We start from the raw sequence: 17,198 nt of genomic DNA on the forward strand, positions 1-17,198 counted from the left end.
CTTGACTTGACTTGATAAGTTCTTGATTAGTAATGGGTGCCAGGGGTAATGGGGAGAAGGCAGGATAATGGGGTTGAGAGAGAAAGATAGATAGTCTTCAATGGTGTAGACTTGATGGGCCGAATGGCCTAATCCTGCTTGGAGTTCCGGAGCCCAGGCCGCAGGGGTGCAGATTCGACCTGCCGATCGGCCGCGGGGGTCCTGATGAGGCGTTGATCGGCCACTTCACCCGGCCTTGGCGCCACATATCTTCAGGGGGACTTCTGGGGAGGGATTTCAAGTGCACTTTCGTAATTGCGTCCGGATTAAAGGAGGTGCCGGAAAATCGGCATGACAATCCATGACAACTTGACGGTACAAACCCATAAATCTTGGAAACTAATTATCACTATTTACCAGTTCCAGTGGTACTATATATCAAGGGAGATTCAAGTGTCATTACTTGAATGGTGGCCAATTAGGAAAAGGGGAGATGCAACGTGACCTGGGTGTCATGGTGCACCAGTCATTGAAAGTAGGCATGCAGGTTCAGCAGGCAGTGAAGAAAGCGAATGGTATGTTAGCATTCATAGCAAGAGGATTTGAGTATAGGAGCAGGGAGGTTCTGCTGCAGTTGTACAGGGCCTTGGTGAGACCGCACCTGGAGTATTGTGTACAGTTTTGGTCTCCTAATCTGAGGAAAGACATTCTAGCCTTAGAGGGAGTACAGAGAAGGTTCACCAGATTGATCCCTGGGATGGCAGGACTTTCATATGAAGAAAGACTGGATAGGCTAGGCTTATACTCGCTGGGATTTAGAAGACTGAGGGGGGATCTTATTGAAACATATAAAATTCTTAAGGGGTTGGAGAAGCTAGATGCGGGAAGATTGTTCCCGATGTTGGGGAAGTCCAGAACCAGGGGTCACAGCTTAAGGATAAGGGGGAAGTCTTTTAGGACCGAGATGAGAAAACATTTCTTCACACAGAGAGTGGTGAGTCTGTGGAATTCTCTGCTACAGAAGGTAGTTGAGGCCAGTTCATTGGCTATATTTAAGAGGGAGTTAGATGTGGCCCTTGTGGCTAAAGGGATCAGGGGGTATGGAGAGAAGGCAGGTACAGGATACTGAGCTGGATGATCAGCCATGATCATATTGAATGGTGGTGCAGGCTCGAAGGGCCGAATGGCCTACTCCTGCACCTATTTTCTATGTTTCTATGTTCCCCAGATAGAACAATGAAATTCTTACTTGCTGCAGCACAACCGAATATGTAATCAATATAATAAAGGAGAGAGAAAAAAAAAATGTATATATTTAAATGTTAACATGAGCGAGTCTTGGTCAGCATGGATTAGTTCAGTTCAGTTCATTGTCACGTGTACCGAGGGACAGTGAAAAGCTTTTGTCGCATGCTAACCAGTCAGCAGAAAGACAACACATGATTACAATTGATCCATTTATAGTGTACAGATACATGATAAGGGAATAACGTTTAATGCAAGGTAAAACCAGCTAAGTCCGATCAAGGATAGTCCGAGGGTCATCAAAAAGGTATAGTAGTTCAGCACTGCTCTCTGGTTGTGGTAGGATGTGGTAGTTGGGCCGAATGGCCTGGTTCCGTGCTGTATGATTCTATGAAAGGTTTGATTCAGCAAACACTTTAAACAAATTTATTACAGTAACTTGCGGCACGGTGGCGCGGCGGTAGAGTTGCTGCCTTACAGTGCCAGGGACCCAGTTTCGATTCTGACTACGGGTGCTGTCTGTACAGAGTTTGTACATTCTCCCCGTGACCTGCGTGGGTTTTCTCCTGGATCTCCGGTTTCCTCCCACACTCCAAAGACGTGCAGGTTTGTAGGTTAATTGGCTTCTGTAAAAATTATAATTTGTCCCTAGTGTGTAGGATAGTGTGATCATCACAACATCGTCCATCTCTGATTATTCCAGACAACCCCATCGAGCCGGTCCCAACCAAACCTGCGAAGAGGTGGAATTTCCACAAGGACAAGTGGGACCAGTTCACAAGTCTGGTGGACCTCTGGATCGACAGCCTTCCCACCCCCACCAACCTGGACAATGCCTACTCAGCCCTCTGCAAACTCCTCATCCCCATCCCCACCCCCGCCCCCACCAACCTGGACCATGCCTACTCAGCCCTCTGCAAACTCCTCATCAGGGCAGCTAAGAGTTCCATTCCTCGCGGCTATCATCGCCGGTACATCCCCACATGGGACGGAGAGTGTGACGCATGCTACGACGCATTCCTGTACGCTGAACCTGGCGGAGAGGCTTCCTCCAAGGCTGCGGAACTGACAAACTGCCTCGACAAGAAGCGCAGAGAGCGGTGGGAAGAGACAGTCCAAGGAATCGACTTCACACACTCCAGTAGGGTGGCGTGGAAGACCTTCAATCGCCTCATCGGTCGAAGTACCCGCCCAAAGCATTGCCCTGTCACGGCCAGCTCCATCGCCCACCAGTTCCTGACCAATGGCCACTCCAAAGACGCGGACAAGAACCAGAATCGTTTGTCAAACAGGAACCCACTAATCTTTGGAAAGCTGCAGGCGTTGATGGGCACCTGTCAGCACCCCTTTCCTCTGCAGAACTTTCTTCTGTCATCTCTCAACTGAAATGTGGAAAAGCTCAGGGTCCTGATAACATCCCCCCAGAATTCCTGAAACACTGCGGTCCGAAATGCCTGGCCTGGCCTGGCTCCGTGAGTTTTACTCCTCTTGCCTCATTGGTCAGTCCATTCCGAAGATCTGGCGGAGAGCCACCATCATTGCGCTACCAAAACCAAACAAGCCTGCGGACGACCCAAGGAACTATCGGCCCATCTCACTCCTCTGTGTCCCGTACAAGCTCCTCGAACGGCTTCTCCTGGCCCGGCTCGATCTAATCGTTGACCCTCAACTACCCGCTGAACGAGCCGGATTTCGGCCTGGACGCTGCACCACCCACCAAATAGTCAAGCTGACCAACGACATCGAAGACAGTTTCGAAAAGGGTCACAAGGGGGGCATCACACTGGTGGACCTCACCGCCGCCTATGATACTGCGTGGCACCAGGGCCTGATCTTGAAGCTCCTCCGAACCATCTCTGACCGTCATTTAGTGCGGTTCCTTGCCAACATCCTTGCCAACCGCAGTTTTGTACTCAAGACCAGCGACGGACAATCTAGCCGACTGCAATGCCTAAGAAACGGAGTCCCCCAAGGCTCGGTACTGGCCCCCATGCTCTTCAACCTCTATATCAGCGATCTGCCACGCACGACCTCGCGCCAGTATGGATACGCAGACGACTTGGCCCTACTGCACTCGGACAAGAGCTGGTCAAATGTGGAGGATGTGCTCTCGGCGGATATGGAACTTGTCGAGGGCTACCTTAAGACCTGGAGACTAAAACTGAGTGTGGCAAAAACCACCACAACTGCCTTTCACCTGAACAACAAGGAAGCTCAACGCCAGCTAACCGTCACCCTCAATGGGTCACCCCTACCCTACAACCCATTTCCTACATACCTCGGGGTGAAACTAGATCGGGACCTGACCTACAAGCAACACCTTGAAGCTCTCCGTGCTAAAGTCTGGGCACGGAACAACCTCCTGCGTTGCTTGGCCGGATCGTCATGGGGTGCCAGGACATCTACTCTTCGAACCAGTGCTCTTGCACTCGTGTACAGCGTCGCTGAGTACGGCGCCCCAGCATGATGCCGCAGCGCTCATACCAGCAAGCTAGACGTCACCCTCAACGACACCATGCGGATTATCACCGGCTGCCTACGCCCTACTCCGACGGATCTCCTGCCGGTGCTCGCAGGTATCGCACCTGCCAAGCTTCGCAGAGAGTTCTTCACTCATAGGCTGGTGTGCAAGGCCCCATCGGACGCCAAACATCCTTTGCACCACCTCGCCCAGGATTCACAGCAACTGGGACCTCAACGCCTGTCATCTCGTCACCCATTCTCCCGTCATGCAGCGACCCTCTGTGGCTCCGGTTCCAACATACTAGGAGCATGGAGAACCAGCTGGGAACAGACATCGCCACCTCCTCAATTCACCGTCGCACCGAACACCACAGCCCCACCCGGCTCGGACACGCCCCGCAAAGAGTGGGTCGCCCTGAACCGGCTCCGCACAGGGGTCGGCCGGTTCAACGCCAACGTGCATCGTTGGGGGTTGCGTCCATCAGCAGCCTGTGTGTGTGGAGCAGACCAGCAAACAGCGCAGCACGTCATGTTCGACTGCACTGTCCTCCGTCCCCCTGGTGGAGGGGTAGACCTCACGGCCCTCCCTCGACAACAGCACATTGCACTGGCTACAGCGCCTGGATGGCGATACATAACTTCTGCTGCCTCAAACGCAAGAAGAAGAAGGATAGTGTAGGTGTGCGGGGATCGCTGGTCGGCGCGGACTCGATGGGCCGAAGGGCCTGATTCCGCGCTGTATATCTAAACTAAACTAAACTAATCAATGTATTACAGTAATCAAAAAGCAAAATACTGTAGATGCAGAAATCTGAAAGTAATAAAATAGAACAGTGCAGCACTGGAACAGGCCCTTCAGCCCACATTGTCCTCGCCGAAAATGATGCCACGGTAAACTAATATCCACTGCCTGCACATGATCCATATCCCGCCATTAAAAGAGAAAATGCTGGAAATTTGTAACAGGTCTGGCTGCATCTTTGGTTTAATTTAGTTTAGAGATACAGCGAGGAAACAGGCTCTTCGGCCCACCGAGTCTGCGCCGACCAGCGATCCCCGCACTCTAACATTATCCTACACACACTAGGGACAATTTACAATTTTACCGAAGCCAATTAACCTGCAAGCCTGCACGTCCATGCAGTGTGGGAGGAAACTGGAGCTCCCGGAGAAAACCCACGCAGGTCAAGCACAAACTCCGTACAGACAGCACCCATAGTCAGGATCGAACCCGGGTCTCTGGCGTTGCAAGGCTGCAACTCTACTGCTGCGCCACCGAAGTAATAAATTTGATTAAAGTGTACGCTGAAGCAAATCTATGCAAACAGAAACAGTTAATATCTCAGGTCAATGTCTGTTCATCGAGTTCTGGTGAATTGAAACATTAACTTTGTTTCTCTCTCCCCACAGCTGATGTCTGACCCGCTCAGCATTTAAGGCATTTTCTGTTTTTGTTTATTAATGCAAAACAGTGCTGATGATGGATTAAAAACTGGCTGTTAACCTTTGTAAATTCCAGGAGCTCTGGACTTGTTTTCAGCAGACAGCTCATTAGTACTGAACAGACTCCTAAGGGATAATGTCATGAGTTTGTATTCCCACAGATGAATCTGAATTCCTCACAAGCCTGAGTGTACTCAGCAACATCCCAATTGCCAACTGGATTGATCACATATTGGGAAAAGACAAGATCATTCAGGCTGTTAACAGGCAGATTACAGACAGGCACCTATCCATGTTCTACAGAAGGGCAGCACGGTGGCGCAGCGGCAGAGTTGCTGCCTTACAGCGCCAGAGACCCGGGTTCGATCCTGACTACAGGTGCTCGTTTGTAAGGAGTTTGTACGTTCTCCAGAATCTCCGGTTTCCTCCCACACTCCAAAGACGTGCAGGTTTGTAGGTCAATTGGCTTGGTGTAATTGTAAATTGTCCCTCGTGTTGTAGGATAGAGCCCCATCGGCCCACTGAGTCCGTGCCAACCTGTAATCATCCTGTAACACTATCCGACACACTAGGGACAATATTACCGAGGCCAATAAACTACACGTTTATGAGATTGGAGTGTGGGACAAAACCGGAGCACCCGAAGAAAACGCCTGTGGTCACAGGGAGAACGTACAATCTGCGTACAGACAAGCACCTGTAGTCAGGATCAAACTCGGCTCTCTAACGTTGTAAGGTAGCAACTCTACCGCTTTTCCACTGCGCCACCCGCTAACAGCGAGTAAAGGAAGTCTCAAAGGGGGGTAACTGTCTGTCTGCAGCAAGGATTGTTGTCCAGTGGGGAAGTTTCCACACACAATTACTTCATAATTTTGCAGTCCATCCTCATCTAGGCATTTCTTGTTGTAATCTCTCCAGTGTCGATAAGTGTGCACTGTTTGAAAGTCAGATACAACTTCCTGGCATCCGTCTTTTTTTAAAGATTTTTTTAGATTTAGAGATACAGCGCAGAAACAGGCCCTTCGGCCCACCGGGTCTGCGCCGCCCAGCGATCCCCGCACACTAACACTATCCTACACCCACTAGGGACAATTTTTACATTTGCCCAGCCAATTAACCTACATGCCTGTACGTCTTTGGAGTGTGGGAGGAAACGGAAGATCTCGTAGAAAACCCACACAGGTCACGGGGAGAACGTACAAACTCCGTACAGACGGCGCCCGTAGTCAGGATCGAACCCGAGTCTCCGGCGCTGCATTCGCTGTAAGGCAGCAACTCTACCGCTGCGCCACCGTGCCGCCCTGTCTTCAACCAGTACGTCTTCAAATGCTATGTGGCTGGAATACCAATAAAATTGTGCATTGACTTTACAGGTAATGGGCAAAGTGCCGACTATATCCATCAATAAAACGGAGGGCTGCCACATATACCTCAGTGAAGAGTCTTTAGGATGCGAGATAATCAGTGCCAAGTCTTCTGAAATGAACATCCTAATTCCTCAAGGGGAAGACTATGTAAGTTTTACATACTCACCAACCCTAACTTGACGTTGCAGGCTATTATTGTGATTATGAATTGGGCAATCGGAGGATATTTTATTTTGTTCTCGATCATATTTGTGTAGTGTTTTGTTAGACAGCCCTCTGTGAAAGGGCTGGATAGAGTGGATTTGGAGAGGATGTTTCCCCCTTGTGGGAGAGGCTAGGACCAGAGGCATAAAAAGCCTCTGCATAAAAGGACTGGACGACTAGGCTTGTATACACTGGAATTTAGAAGGATGAGAGAGGATCTTATTGAAACATATAAGATTATTAAGGGATTGGACACGCTAGAGGCAGGAAACATGTTCCCAATGTTGGGGGAGTCCAGAACCAGGGGCCACAGTTTAAGAATAAGGGGTAGGCCATTTAGAACGGAGATGAGGAAAAGCTTTTTCACTCAGAGAGTCGTAAATCTGTAGAATTCACTGCCTCAGAAAGCAGTGGAGGCCAATTCTCTGGATGCTTTCAAGAGAGAGTTAGATAGAGCTTTTAATGATAGCGGAGTCAGGGGTATGGGGAGAGGGCAGGAACTGGGTACTGATTGTGAATGAAAGAGTAAGAAAATAACTGCAGATGCTGGTACAAATCGAAGGTATTTATTCACAAAATTGGACTGATTGTGAATGATCAGCCATGATCACATTGAATGGCAGTGCTGGCTCGAAGGGACGAATGGCCTACTCCTGCACCTATTGTCTATTGTCTATGAACATACCTTTAGGAAGGAGATGAGAAGGAATTTCTTTAGTCAGAGGGAGGTGAATCTGTGGAATGGATATTTTTAATGCGGGGATTGACAGATTCTTGATTAGTACGGGTGTCCGGGGTTATGGGGAGAAGGCAGGACAAGAAGGTGGTTGAGGGGGAGAGATAGATCAGCCATGATTGAATGGCAGAGTAGACGTGATGGGCCGAATGGCCTAATTCTGCTCCTACAACTTATGAACTTTGGAGTAACAGAAATCCACTCTTACAGAATTCACAAATCACTACTCAGTATTTTGAGATGTGCAATAAAATTGACGTGTGCAGAATTTATGTGAAAAAAAGCAAAGAAATAAGCACACTCTCTTTTCTCATTGGGTGACACATGTAGAAGTGACATGGATTTGCGTTATGGAATATCAGGATATGGACCATTTTCTAGGAATGCATACCTCCTGTAATGCGGGGTTTCATCTACAATCTAATCACTGATGGACAATAGGTGCAGGAGTAGGCCATTCGGCCCTTCCAACCAGCACCGCCATTCAATGTGATCATGGCTGATCATTCACAATCAGTACCCCGTTCCTGCCTTCTCCCCATACCACCTGACTCCGCTATCCTTAAGAGCTCTATCTAGCTCTCTCTTGAATGCATTCAGAGAATTGGCCTCCACTGCCTTCTGAGGCAGAGAATTCCACAGTTTCACAACTCTGACTGAAAAAGTTTTTCCTCATCTCCGTTCTAAATGGCCTACTCCTTATTCTTAAACTGCGGCCCCTGGTTCTGGACTACCCCAACATTGGGAACATGTTTCCTGCCTCTAACATATCCAACCGCTTAATAATCCTATATGTTTCGATAAGATCCCCTCTCATCCTTCTAAATTCCAGTGTATACAAACCTAGTCGCTCCAGTCTTTCAACATATGACAGTCCCGCCATTCCGGGAATAGACACTCTCCTCCACTGGACAAGCCCACAAGCTGTAGTGCCTGTGCTTTTTAAACTTGAAGCAGCCAGCCATAGAGTCTTACAGCTTGGAAACAGGCCCTTTGGCCCTACATGCCCACGCCGACCAACATGCCCCGTCTACACTAGTCCCACCCGCCTGCGTTTGGCCCATATCCCTCTAAACCTATCCTTTGGGATATGGGAGGAAACCAGAGCACTGCGAGGAAACCCACGTGCAAACTCCACACAGACAGCACCCGAGGTCAGGATCAATCCCGGGTCTCTGATCAGCCGTGAGAAGAATTTTGTCTCGAGGGAGTGGAAGTTCACAAGTTATAGGAGTAGAATTAGGCCATTCGGCCCATCGAGTCCACTCCTCCATTCAATCGTGGCTGATCTCTGCCTCCTAATCCCATTATCCTGCCTTCTCCCCATTGGGCCTTGACACCCGTTCTAATCAAGAAATTGTATATCTCTGCCTTAAAAATATCCACTGTCTTGGCCTCCACAGCCCTCTGTGGCAATGAGTTCCACAGATTAACTACCCTCTGACTAAAGAAGTTCCTTCTCACCTTTCTAAAAGAGCGCCCTTTCATTCTGAGGCTGTGACCTCTGGTCCTAGACTCTCCCACCAGTGGAAACATCCTTTCCACATCCGCTCTTTCTATGCCTTTCATTATTCTGTAAGTTTCAATGAGGTCCCCCCTCAACCTTCTAAACTCCAGCGAGTACAGGCCCAGTGCTGTCACACGCTCATCAAATGCTAACCCACTCATTCCTGGGATCATTCTTGTAAACCTGAAGTATGAATAGACAATAGACAATAGACAATAGGTGCAGGAGTAGGCCATTCAGCCCTTCGAGCCAGCACCGCCATTCAATGCGATCATGGCTGATCACTCTCAATCAGTACCCCGTTCCTGCCTTCTCCCCATACCCCCTCACTCCGCTATCCTTAAGAGCTCTATCCAGCTCTCTCTTGAAAGCATCCAACGAACTGGCCTCCACTGCCTTCTGAGGCAGAGAATTCCACACCTTCACCACTCTCTGACTGAAAAAGTTCTTCCTCATCTCCGTTCTAAATGGCCTACCCCTTATTCTTAAACTGTGGCCCCTTGTTCTGGACTCCCCCAACATTGGGAACATGTTTCCTGCCTCTAATGTGTCCAATCCCCTAATTATCTTATATGTTTCAATAAGATCCCCCCTCATCCTTCTAAATTCCAGTGTATACAAGCCCAATCGCTCCAGCCTTTCAACATACGACAGTCCCGCCATTCCGGGAATTAACCTAGTGAACCTACGCTGCACGCCCTCCATAGCAAGAATATCCTTCCTCAAATTTGGAGACCAAAACTGCACACAGTACTCCAGGTGCGGTCTCACCAGGGCCCGGTACAACTGTAGAAGGACCTCTTTGCTCCTATACTCAACTCCTCTTGTTACGAAGGCCAACATTCCATTGGCTTTCTTCACTGCCCGCTGTACCTGCATGCTTCCTTTCATTGACTGATGCACTAGGACACCCAGATCTCGTTGAACTCCCCCTCCTCCTAACTTGACACCATTCAGATAATAATCTGCCTTTCTATTCTTACTTCCAAAGTGAATAACCTCACACTTATCTACATTAAACTGCATCTGCCATGTATCCGCCCACTCACACAACCTGTCCAAGTCACCCTGCAGCCTTATTGCATCTTCCTCACAATTCACACTACCCCCCAGCTTAGTATCATCTGCAAATTTGCTAATGGTACTTTTAATCCCTTCGTCTAAGTCTAAATGGAAGGAAGGAAGGAAGCCCTCAGCAGGATGGACTCGTGGTCAGAATCTTCAGGGTTTTTTTGCCTCATAAAACAGCGATAGCCTCCAGAATTCACTTGAAGTGCCAGGGCCTAGACGATTATGGACAACATGCCTCATTTTCTCTTGGGCATAGGAAGTTAAGATATGGTGTAACTGTGGCCTAGAACTTTGATTCAGCCCAGGATACTTACTGCTGCTCGAGAATAAATGGATTAAATATCTACACAGACCCTCAAATGAAACGAAAGATAGACTCAAAGTGCTGGATCACAGGATGGGACCTAAAGAGGATGGGTGACATTTCAGGACAGGACTCACCCATTCGTTTTCGACACAGATGCTACCTGACCTGCTGAGTTCATCCAGTACTTGACGTCTAACTTTAGTATAAACCAGCATCTGCAGTTCTATCTCAAATGCAACCACTGATGTACAGTCTCCAAACATAAAGCGCTGCCCAAATTGATAAAAGTCATCCCCACAACTGTTTTTTTTGGTTTAAAGGCCAACTATGTTTTATATTTTGTGTCAAAATGGCATTAAACCATTCAGCATTATGTAACCTAATATTAACCACCAACGTTCAGTCAGAATTCAAGTTTGAAGGCTTTGCTAATTTACCAATATTTTTCCTAAAATAATAAACATGAAGTCCGTCAGTGTTTTTCCTTTTTGTTTGAGTTTAGTTACTTGGGATGGAAATGAAAACAGCTTTAGAATTATTTTCTATGAAAGCATTTGATTTTAACAGAGTTGCTGGGCAATTCAGTTGTCATTGTCACTCTGGAGTAATTAACTTCAAAGCTAAAGTAGTAAGGCTCAGGAGTTCAGTCGGTTAAACCTACCAAAAATAACGAAGTGTGCTTCCAATACTGGGACATGGAGTTTTTATAAACTCTTTCAACTGAGATAATAAGGATTTATTACTGAGCATTTATCTGTTCAGGTCTTTGTATCTTTCCATCATTTTATTTGGTTCAGTTTAGTTTAGAGATACATCGCGGAAACAGGCCCCTCGGCCCACCGAGTCTGCACCGACCAGCGATCCCCGCACACTAACGCTATCCTAGGGACAATTTACATTTAAAAAATTTTTTTAATCTACCAAGCCAATAACCTACTTCTTTGGAGTGTGGGAGGAAACCGAAGATCCTGGAGAAAGTCCATGCAGGTCATGGGGAGAAAACTCCGTACAGACAGCACCCATAGGCAGGATCGAACCCGGGTCTCTGGCGCTGTAAGGCATTAGCGCTACCACCGAACCGCCCTTCAGTAATTAATTTTACTGAAACTCTCTATCCCAGATAACATTCTGCACCCTCACCAGAGCATTCACATCCTTCCAATGGTGTGGCCAACAGAAGTGCTCATAATACTCCAGTTGTGGCTTATCCCATAGTTTATCCATGTCCCCCAAGGATGTTGCCACTGAGTTACTCCAGCACTTTGAGGTCTTAGTTGATAAATGTGTACCATATCGACCCGGCTTTTACATTGTGCCTGATTCATGAAGGCAGGTGTCTCGTATAACGTCTCAGTGACATTATCTTCCTATTCTGACACCTTCAAGGCTTCTTGGACTTGTACACTGATCCCTCAGTTCTTCAATAGTCTACAGGGCTTTACCCATCACTGTTTCTGTCTAAGCTTTATTAATCCTTTCATAAAACATCTCAGCGTATTCACATTGAATTCCATCTGCCCTTTCTCCCACCCATCTTGCCATCTCATCAATATTATCCTGTGGTCAAAATCCCTTCTCATTATTAGTTTAGTTTAGTTTAGTTTATTGTCACGTGTACCGAGGTACAATGAAATCTTCGCTTTAAACCAGCATCGGCAGTTATTTCCTACACAGTTCAGTTGCAAGATCAGTTTAGTTTATTGTCACGTGTACCGAGGTACAGTGAAAAGCTTTTGTTACGTGATAAACTGCCAGCAGAAAGACAACACATGATTGCAATCGAGCCATTTACAGTATATAGATGCATAAGGGAATAACATTTCGTGCAAGGTAAAGCCAGCAAAGTCCGATCAAGGATAGTCCGTGGGTCACCAATGAGGTAGATAGTAGTTCAGCACTGCTCTCTGGTTGTGGTAGGATGATTCAGTTGCCTCATAACAGCTGGGAAGAAACTGCCCCTGAATCTCGAGGTGAGCGTTTTCACACTTCTATAGTTTTGTCTGAAGTTGTTTTGTTCCAGAGGTTGTTGGAAAAAAAATTGCATGCACCAAAACACAGAATATAGGCTCTTCAAATTGCTCCAAATCCACAAAGCCTTAAAGAGTGCTTTGTCACTACATCTGGTGTTTCAATTGGAAGAATCCTTTGAAAGGAGATGAGGAGGAATTTTTTTAGTCAGAGGGTGGTGAATCTGTGGAATTCATTGCCACAGACGGCTGTGGAAGCCAAGTCAATGGATATTTTTAAAGCGGAAATTGATAGGTTCTTGATTAGTAAGGGTGTTAACGATTATGGGGAGAAGGCATGCGAATGAGGTTGCATTGGGGAGAGAGAGGGGGGGGGGATGGAGGGAGAGAGATGGGGGGGGGGGTAGGGAGAGAGAGAGAAAGAAAGCACAGGCACGTGTTATCGTCGTACAGCATGGAAGTAAGCTCTTCTGCCCAACGAGGCCGTCAATGGATATTTTTAAGGTGGAGATTGATAGATTCTTCTTTAGTGAGGGTGTTGAAGGTTACAGGGAGAAGGCAGGAGAATGGGGTTGGGGTGGGAAAAATAGGTCAGCCATGAGCGAATAGTGGAGTAGACTCGATGGGCTGAATGGCCTATTCTATCCTTCAAAACTCCAGTATAGGCAGAGGACCCGGCATGGGGGAACCGCTGTGGGGGTGGGGGGAGGAAGGGGAGAACGAGGATTTGGCATGGGATTCTTTGTAAATTTGCGCCCTTTATGCAGCGACTATTTGTATACCTTGGGTATGCGAAGCAGAATTTCACTGTGACTTGTCACATGTGACAATAAAGATTGATTAGTGGGACTGGATGTTACAATCCCTAAGGTTTGCACTACAATTGACTGGTGTTGTTCTTGGGGGTGACCACTAGGTGATGTTGCTACCATTCAGGCACATTTTCAGTTGTGTACCTCAACGTCACTGGGTGTTTCGGCCCTTTATCACAAGACCCCCTCAGTCGAGGCAGGCACACCGCAGGGTGATCAGACCTGGGTGTGTGTCTTATGGTTAGCCTCTAGATGGTCACGTTGCAGCCCAGACAGCATCTTTTCAGCCACAGCCAGTGACTGCTCCGTTCGGCGGCATTGGCAAGTTCTTTGATTGCCCTCCTTTGGGCCTGCCCTCTGACTCCTACTTCCCTCAGGAGCCTTGCAGTGGAACTGGCTACAAAGCCCCTGCACCCCACCTCCAATGGACGCACTCTTACACTCCAACCTCGCTCCTCTGCCTTTTAAGGATAGCGGAGTCAGGGTGTATGGGGAGAAGGCAGGAACGGGGTACTGATTGAGAATGATCAGCCATGATCACATTGAATGGCGGTGCTGGCTCGAAGGGCCGAATGGCCTCCTCCTGCACCTATTGTCTATTGTCTGTATTGCAAGGTTGGAATATCTCATTCATTCATTCATTCATTCAAGAGCTCCTCAAACGTTAACCCAGTCATCCCCAGGGTAGTTGTAAACCTACGGGGCGGGAACAAGGGACCGGAATAATTAAACTGCCAACACAGAACAGTCTCTATCTGTGCTGCACGATTTTATGTCTATGCTCGAGAGCAGTGCTTCTTAAACTGGTGAATGGTTCACCCAAATGTGAATGAAACTAGAGGGGTGCATGAAGGGGGAATGCCTTGATAATATATATAAAATTATACACAAGGGAGAATAAGACCAAAATTACCAAAAAACTGAAGAAAATCTAGTCGAGGGTAAATGAAATTTTGTGATAAATACTCAAGGGTGAATGAGTTTAAGACGCACTGCTCCAGAGTTCGGAATTGTAAATCGTCTGTTATTTTGAAAGAATGTAGAAACAAAGAACTGCAGATGCTGGTTTATACCAAAGATAAGACACAAAGTGCTGGAGTAACTTAGCGGGTCAAGAGTGTTTTATTGTCATATGTCCCAGATAGCACAATGAGATTCTTACTTGCAGCAGCACAACAGAATATGTAAACATAGTACACTGTAAACAATATCATAAACGAGAGAAAAAGTTCAGCGTGTGTATATCCACAAGTACTCTCACGCACACGTATACGCGCGCGCACACACACACACACACACGTATATACACACACACACGTATGTACAGATAAAAAACAAACAACAATAATAGTGCAATAATAGTCTCTGTAGTCTAGAGCTAATGGTGGTTGTAGTGTTTAATGTCGTGTCAGGCAGCATCTTTGGAGAAAAAGGATGGGGGTTGGGAAGAAGGGTCCCGTCTCGAAACGTCACCCATCCTTTTTCTCCACATATGCTACCTGACCCGCTGAGTTACTCCAGCACTTTGTGTCTAATCTCTACAATTTTGAAAGTGAGTTTTCTGGTTCCGGGCATGAAATCCTATCCACTTACACAAGTTTTTGTTTCCTTTCTAGAAAGAGTATCCAGTTCCTGAACAGTTCAAGACCACATGGGATGGGACAAGGCTGTGCACCGAAGCGGCAGAGAACATCAGCTAACTGCTCATTTGAGGAGCTGCTCCACCATTGACGTGTGGTGTTCTAGAGATACCAATTCACCATAATGCAATTTTACACTTTGTGCAACCATAGCATACCATACTACCGTAGTCAGATACCTTGCAGTTACTGCTTCACAAGTAGGCTTGCAACGATCAGCAGTCTTACTGGCTCTGTACGTCTTTAGTAACCCAGGAGTTACCATACACGTAATATATTTTGAGTGCAATTGCCACCTTTGTACTTAAATGCGCTTAGTTTAACATAATCTTTCACAAGTTTAAACCACAGTATTTTGCAGTTCATTGGGAATTAGTCATTGGAACTCGATTATATAATTATGCACCTCGATTGTCATTGTTCTTTTTAAACGGGGGGAGGGGGAAGTAAGTCGGACTCGTCCGTTTTTTTTAAAGAAAATGTCTCAAGTTTATTCCAAAATCAGCAAAATGTTTAAAGTATGATTGCAGTGCATAAGTTTCAATTAAACTTCCATGTAGCTCCCGTTATATCCCAGTGCCAATACTGTGTAACATTTTGCCTTACTTTCTTGGTTAGGCTGTATGTTGTCCTTTTTAGGAAAGTAATTGGACATCAAATTGTTTTTAGACCAACCTCCATTATATTTTGAAAATACATTTGGTTTTATCAGTTATGCTTCATCTATATTAACCGTAGATTTTTTTGACCAACTCTTATCAAACTAGTTGGTCAAAAAAAAACGTTTTTTGACCAACTCTATCAAACCTCAATTTGTATCAGGGAGAAGGACTCTACATTTACATAACTTGATAACATTTCTTGATTAGTTACGGGCGTCAAAGGTTACGGGGAGAAGGCAGGAGAATGGGGTGAGGAGAGATAGATCAGCCATTATTGAATTGCTGAGTAGACTTGGTGGGCCGAATAGTCTAATTCCACTCCTATTCCTTATGACATAACGAAGCTAACAGGTTTTTGGAGTAGAATTAGGCCATTTGGCCCGTCAATTCTACTCCGCCATTCAATCATGGCTGATCTATCTTTCCCAGTCAACCCCATTCTCCTGCCTTCTCCCCAAAACCCCCAACTCCCTTTTCTGCCTTTACTTAAGGTGTCTGCACGATGTGATGTAAGCAGAAGCAGAACCCGTAAAAGTAGCTGTAAAGTCTTTCCCTTCCTACGCTCCAAGCTTTACTTTGATATAGCCGGACCACTATCAGAAAGCTCGAGTATGGTTCAGAGGTTCACATCTGTAGATCTGTATTAGACACAAAATGCTGGAGTAACTCAACGGGACAGGTAGCATCTCTGGATAGAAGGAATGGGTGACGTTTCGGGTTGAGACCTTTCCAAAATGTCACCCATTCCCAAACGTTAACCATTCCCAAAGGGTCCCGACCCGAAACGTTTATCCAGAGATGCTGTCTGTCCCGCTGAGTTACTCCAGCATTTTGTGTCTTATCTTCGGCGTAAAGCAGCATCTGCGGTTCCTTCCTACACATGTTTTGTCCGGTGTTTTGTTTATGCAGTAATCGGGTCCTGGCAATTCTATTACAATGTAATGACTTGATTAAAGCTATTGTCAAGCAGATTCACACTGTGCTCGCACATCACAGCAGCAAGACTAACGTAAACTTTTACTGTTCCGAGCTCCAAGTTTGTCCTCGGCATTATCTTAGTGTAGAAAATGGATAGTCTCTTTGCAAAGTAGTACTGCAGTTGTTCCCGTTAATCACGTTATTTGAGGGATTAGTTATTGTAATTTATAATATTGTTAGATGGTTTGTAGACTTTTGTCACAAGGAGGATGTCCTGAAAATTAAAGCGGAAGTGTTGCAAAATGTGAAATGGTCACTGTGGTTCTCTTTAACGGACGATGATTTGGAATCTATGTCATAACACTAAAATACATCTTTCACACATAATTTCACAAGCACCAAATGATTACCGTTCAGATAGAGACCATTCAATCCATCAAGTTCATACACTCAAGATAGACACAAAAAGCTGGAGTAACTCAGCGGGTAGGGCAGCAATCAGGGATGAAGGGTTTCGACCCAAAACGTCGCCCATTCCTTCTCTCCAGAGATGCTGCCTGCCCCGCTGAGTTACTCCAGCAAATTGTGTCTATCTCCGATGCTGCCTGACCTGCTGAGTTACTCCAGCATATTGTGTCTATCTCCGATGCTGCCTGACCCGCTGAGTTGCTCCAGCATTTTGTGTCTTATCTTCGGTGCTGCCTGACCCGCCGAGTTGCTCCAGGTTTTTGTGTCTATCTCCGATGCTGCCTGACCCGCTGAGTTACTCCAGCATATTGTGTCTATCACCGATGTTGCCTGACCCGCTGAGTTGCTCCAGCATTTTGTGTCTTATCTCCGATGCTGCCTGACCCGCTGAGTTGCTCCAGCTTTTTGT

At 46.7% G+C, this 17,198-nt stretch overlaps 1 protein-coding gene across 2 annotated transcripts in view; it reads left to right on the forward strand.

The window, feature by feature from the left end:
* The window catches only part of cap2 (cyclase associated actin cytoskeleton regulatory protein 2), a 142,547-nt gene extending 125,729 nt beyond the window's left edge, over window positions 1-16,818 (forward strand). The window contains exons 13-14 of one of the 2 annotated variants that reach the window (XM_078414714.1): window positions 6,504-6,644; window positions 14,718-16,818. In XM_078414714.1, the coding sequence (XP_078270840.1) occupies window positions 6,504-6,644; window positions 14,718-14,801 (225 nt within the window). In that variant the 3' untranslated portion in view covers window positions 14,802-16,818. The remainder of the gene's footprint in view (window positions 1-6,503; window positions 6,645-14,717) is intronic. The other variant, XM_078414724.1, reaches the window with a different exon arrangement.
* The last annotated feature ends 380 nt before the right edge of the window (window positions 16,819-17,198 follow it).

This window comes from Rhinoraja longicauda, chromosome 2 (assembly GCF_053455715.1).
Source record: "Rhinoraja longicauda isolate Sanriku21f chromosome 2, sRhiLon1.1, whole genome shotgun sequence".
In the NCBI taxonomy this organism is placed as follows: Eukaryota; Metazoa; Chordata; class Chondrichthyes; order Rajiformes; family Arhynchobatidae; genus Rhinoraja; species Rhinoraja longicauda.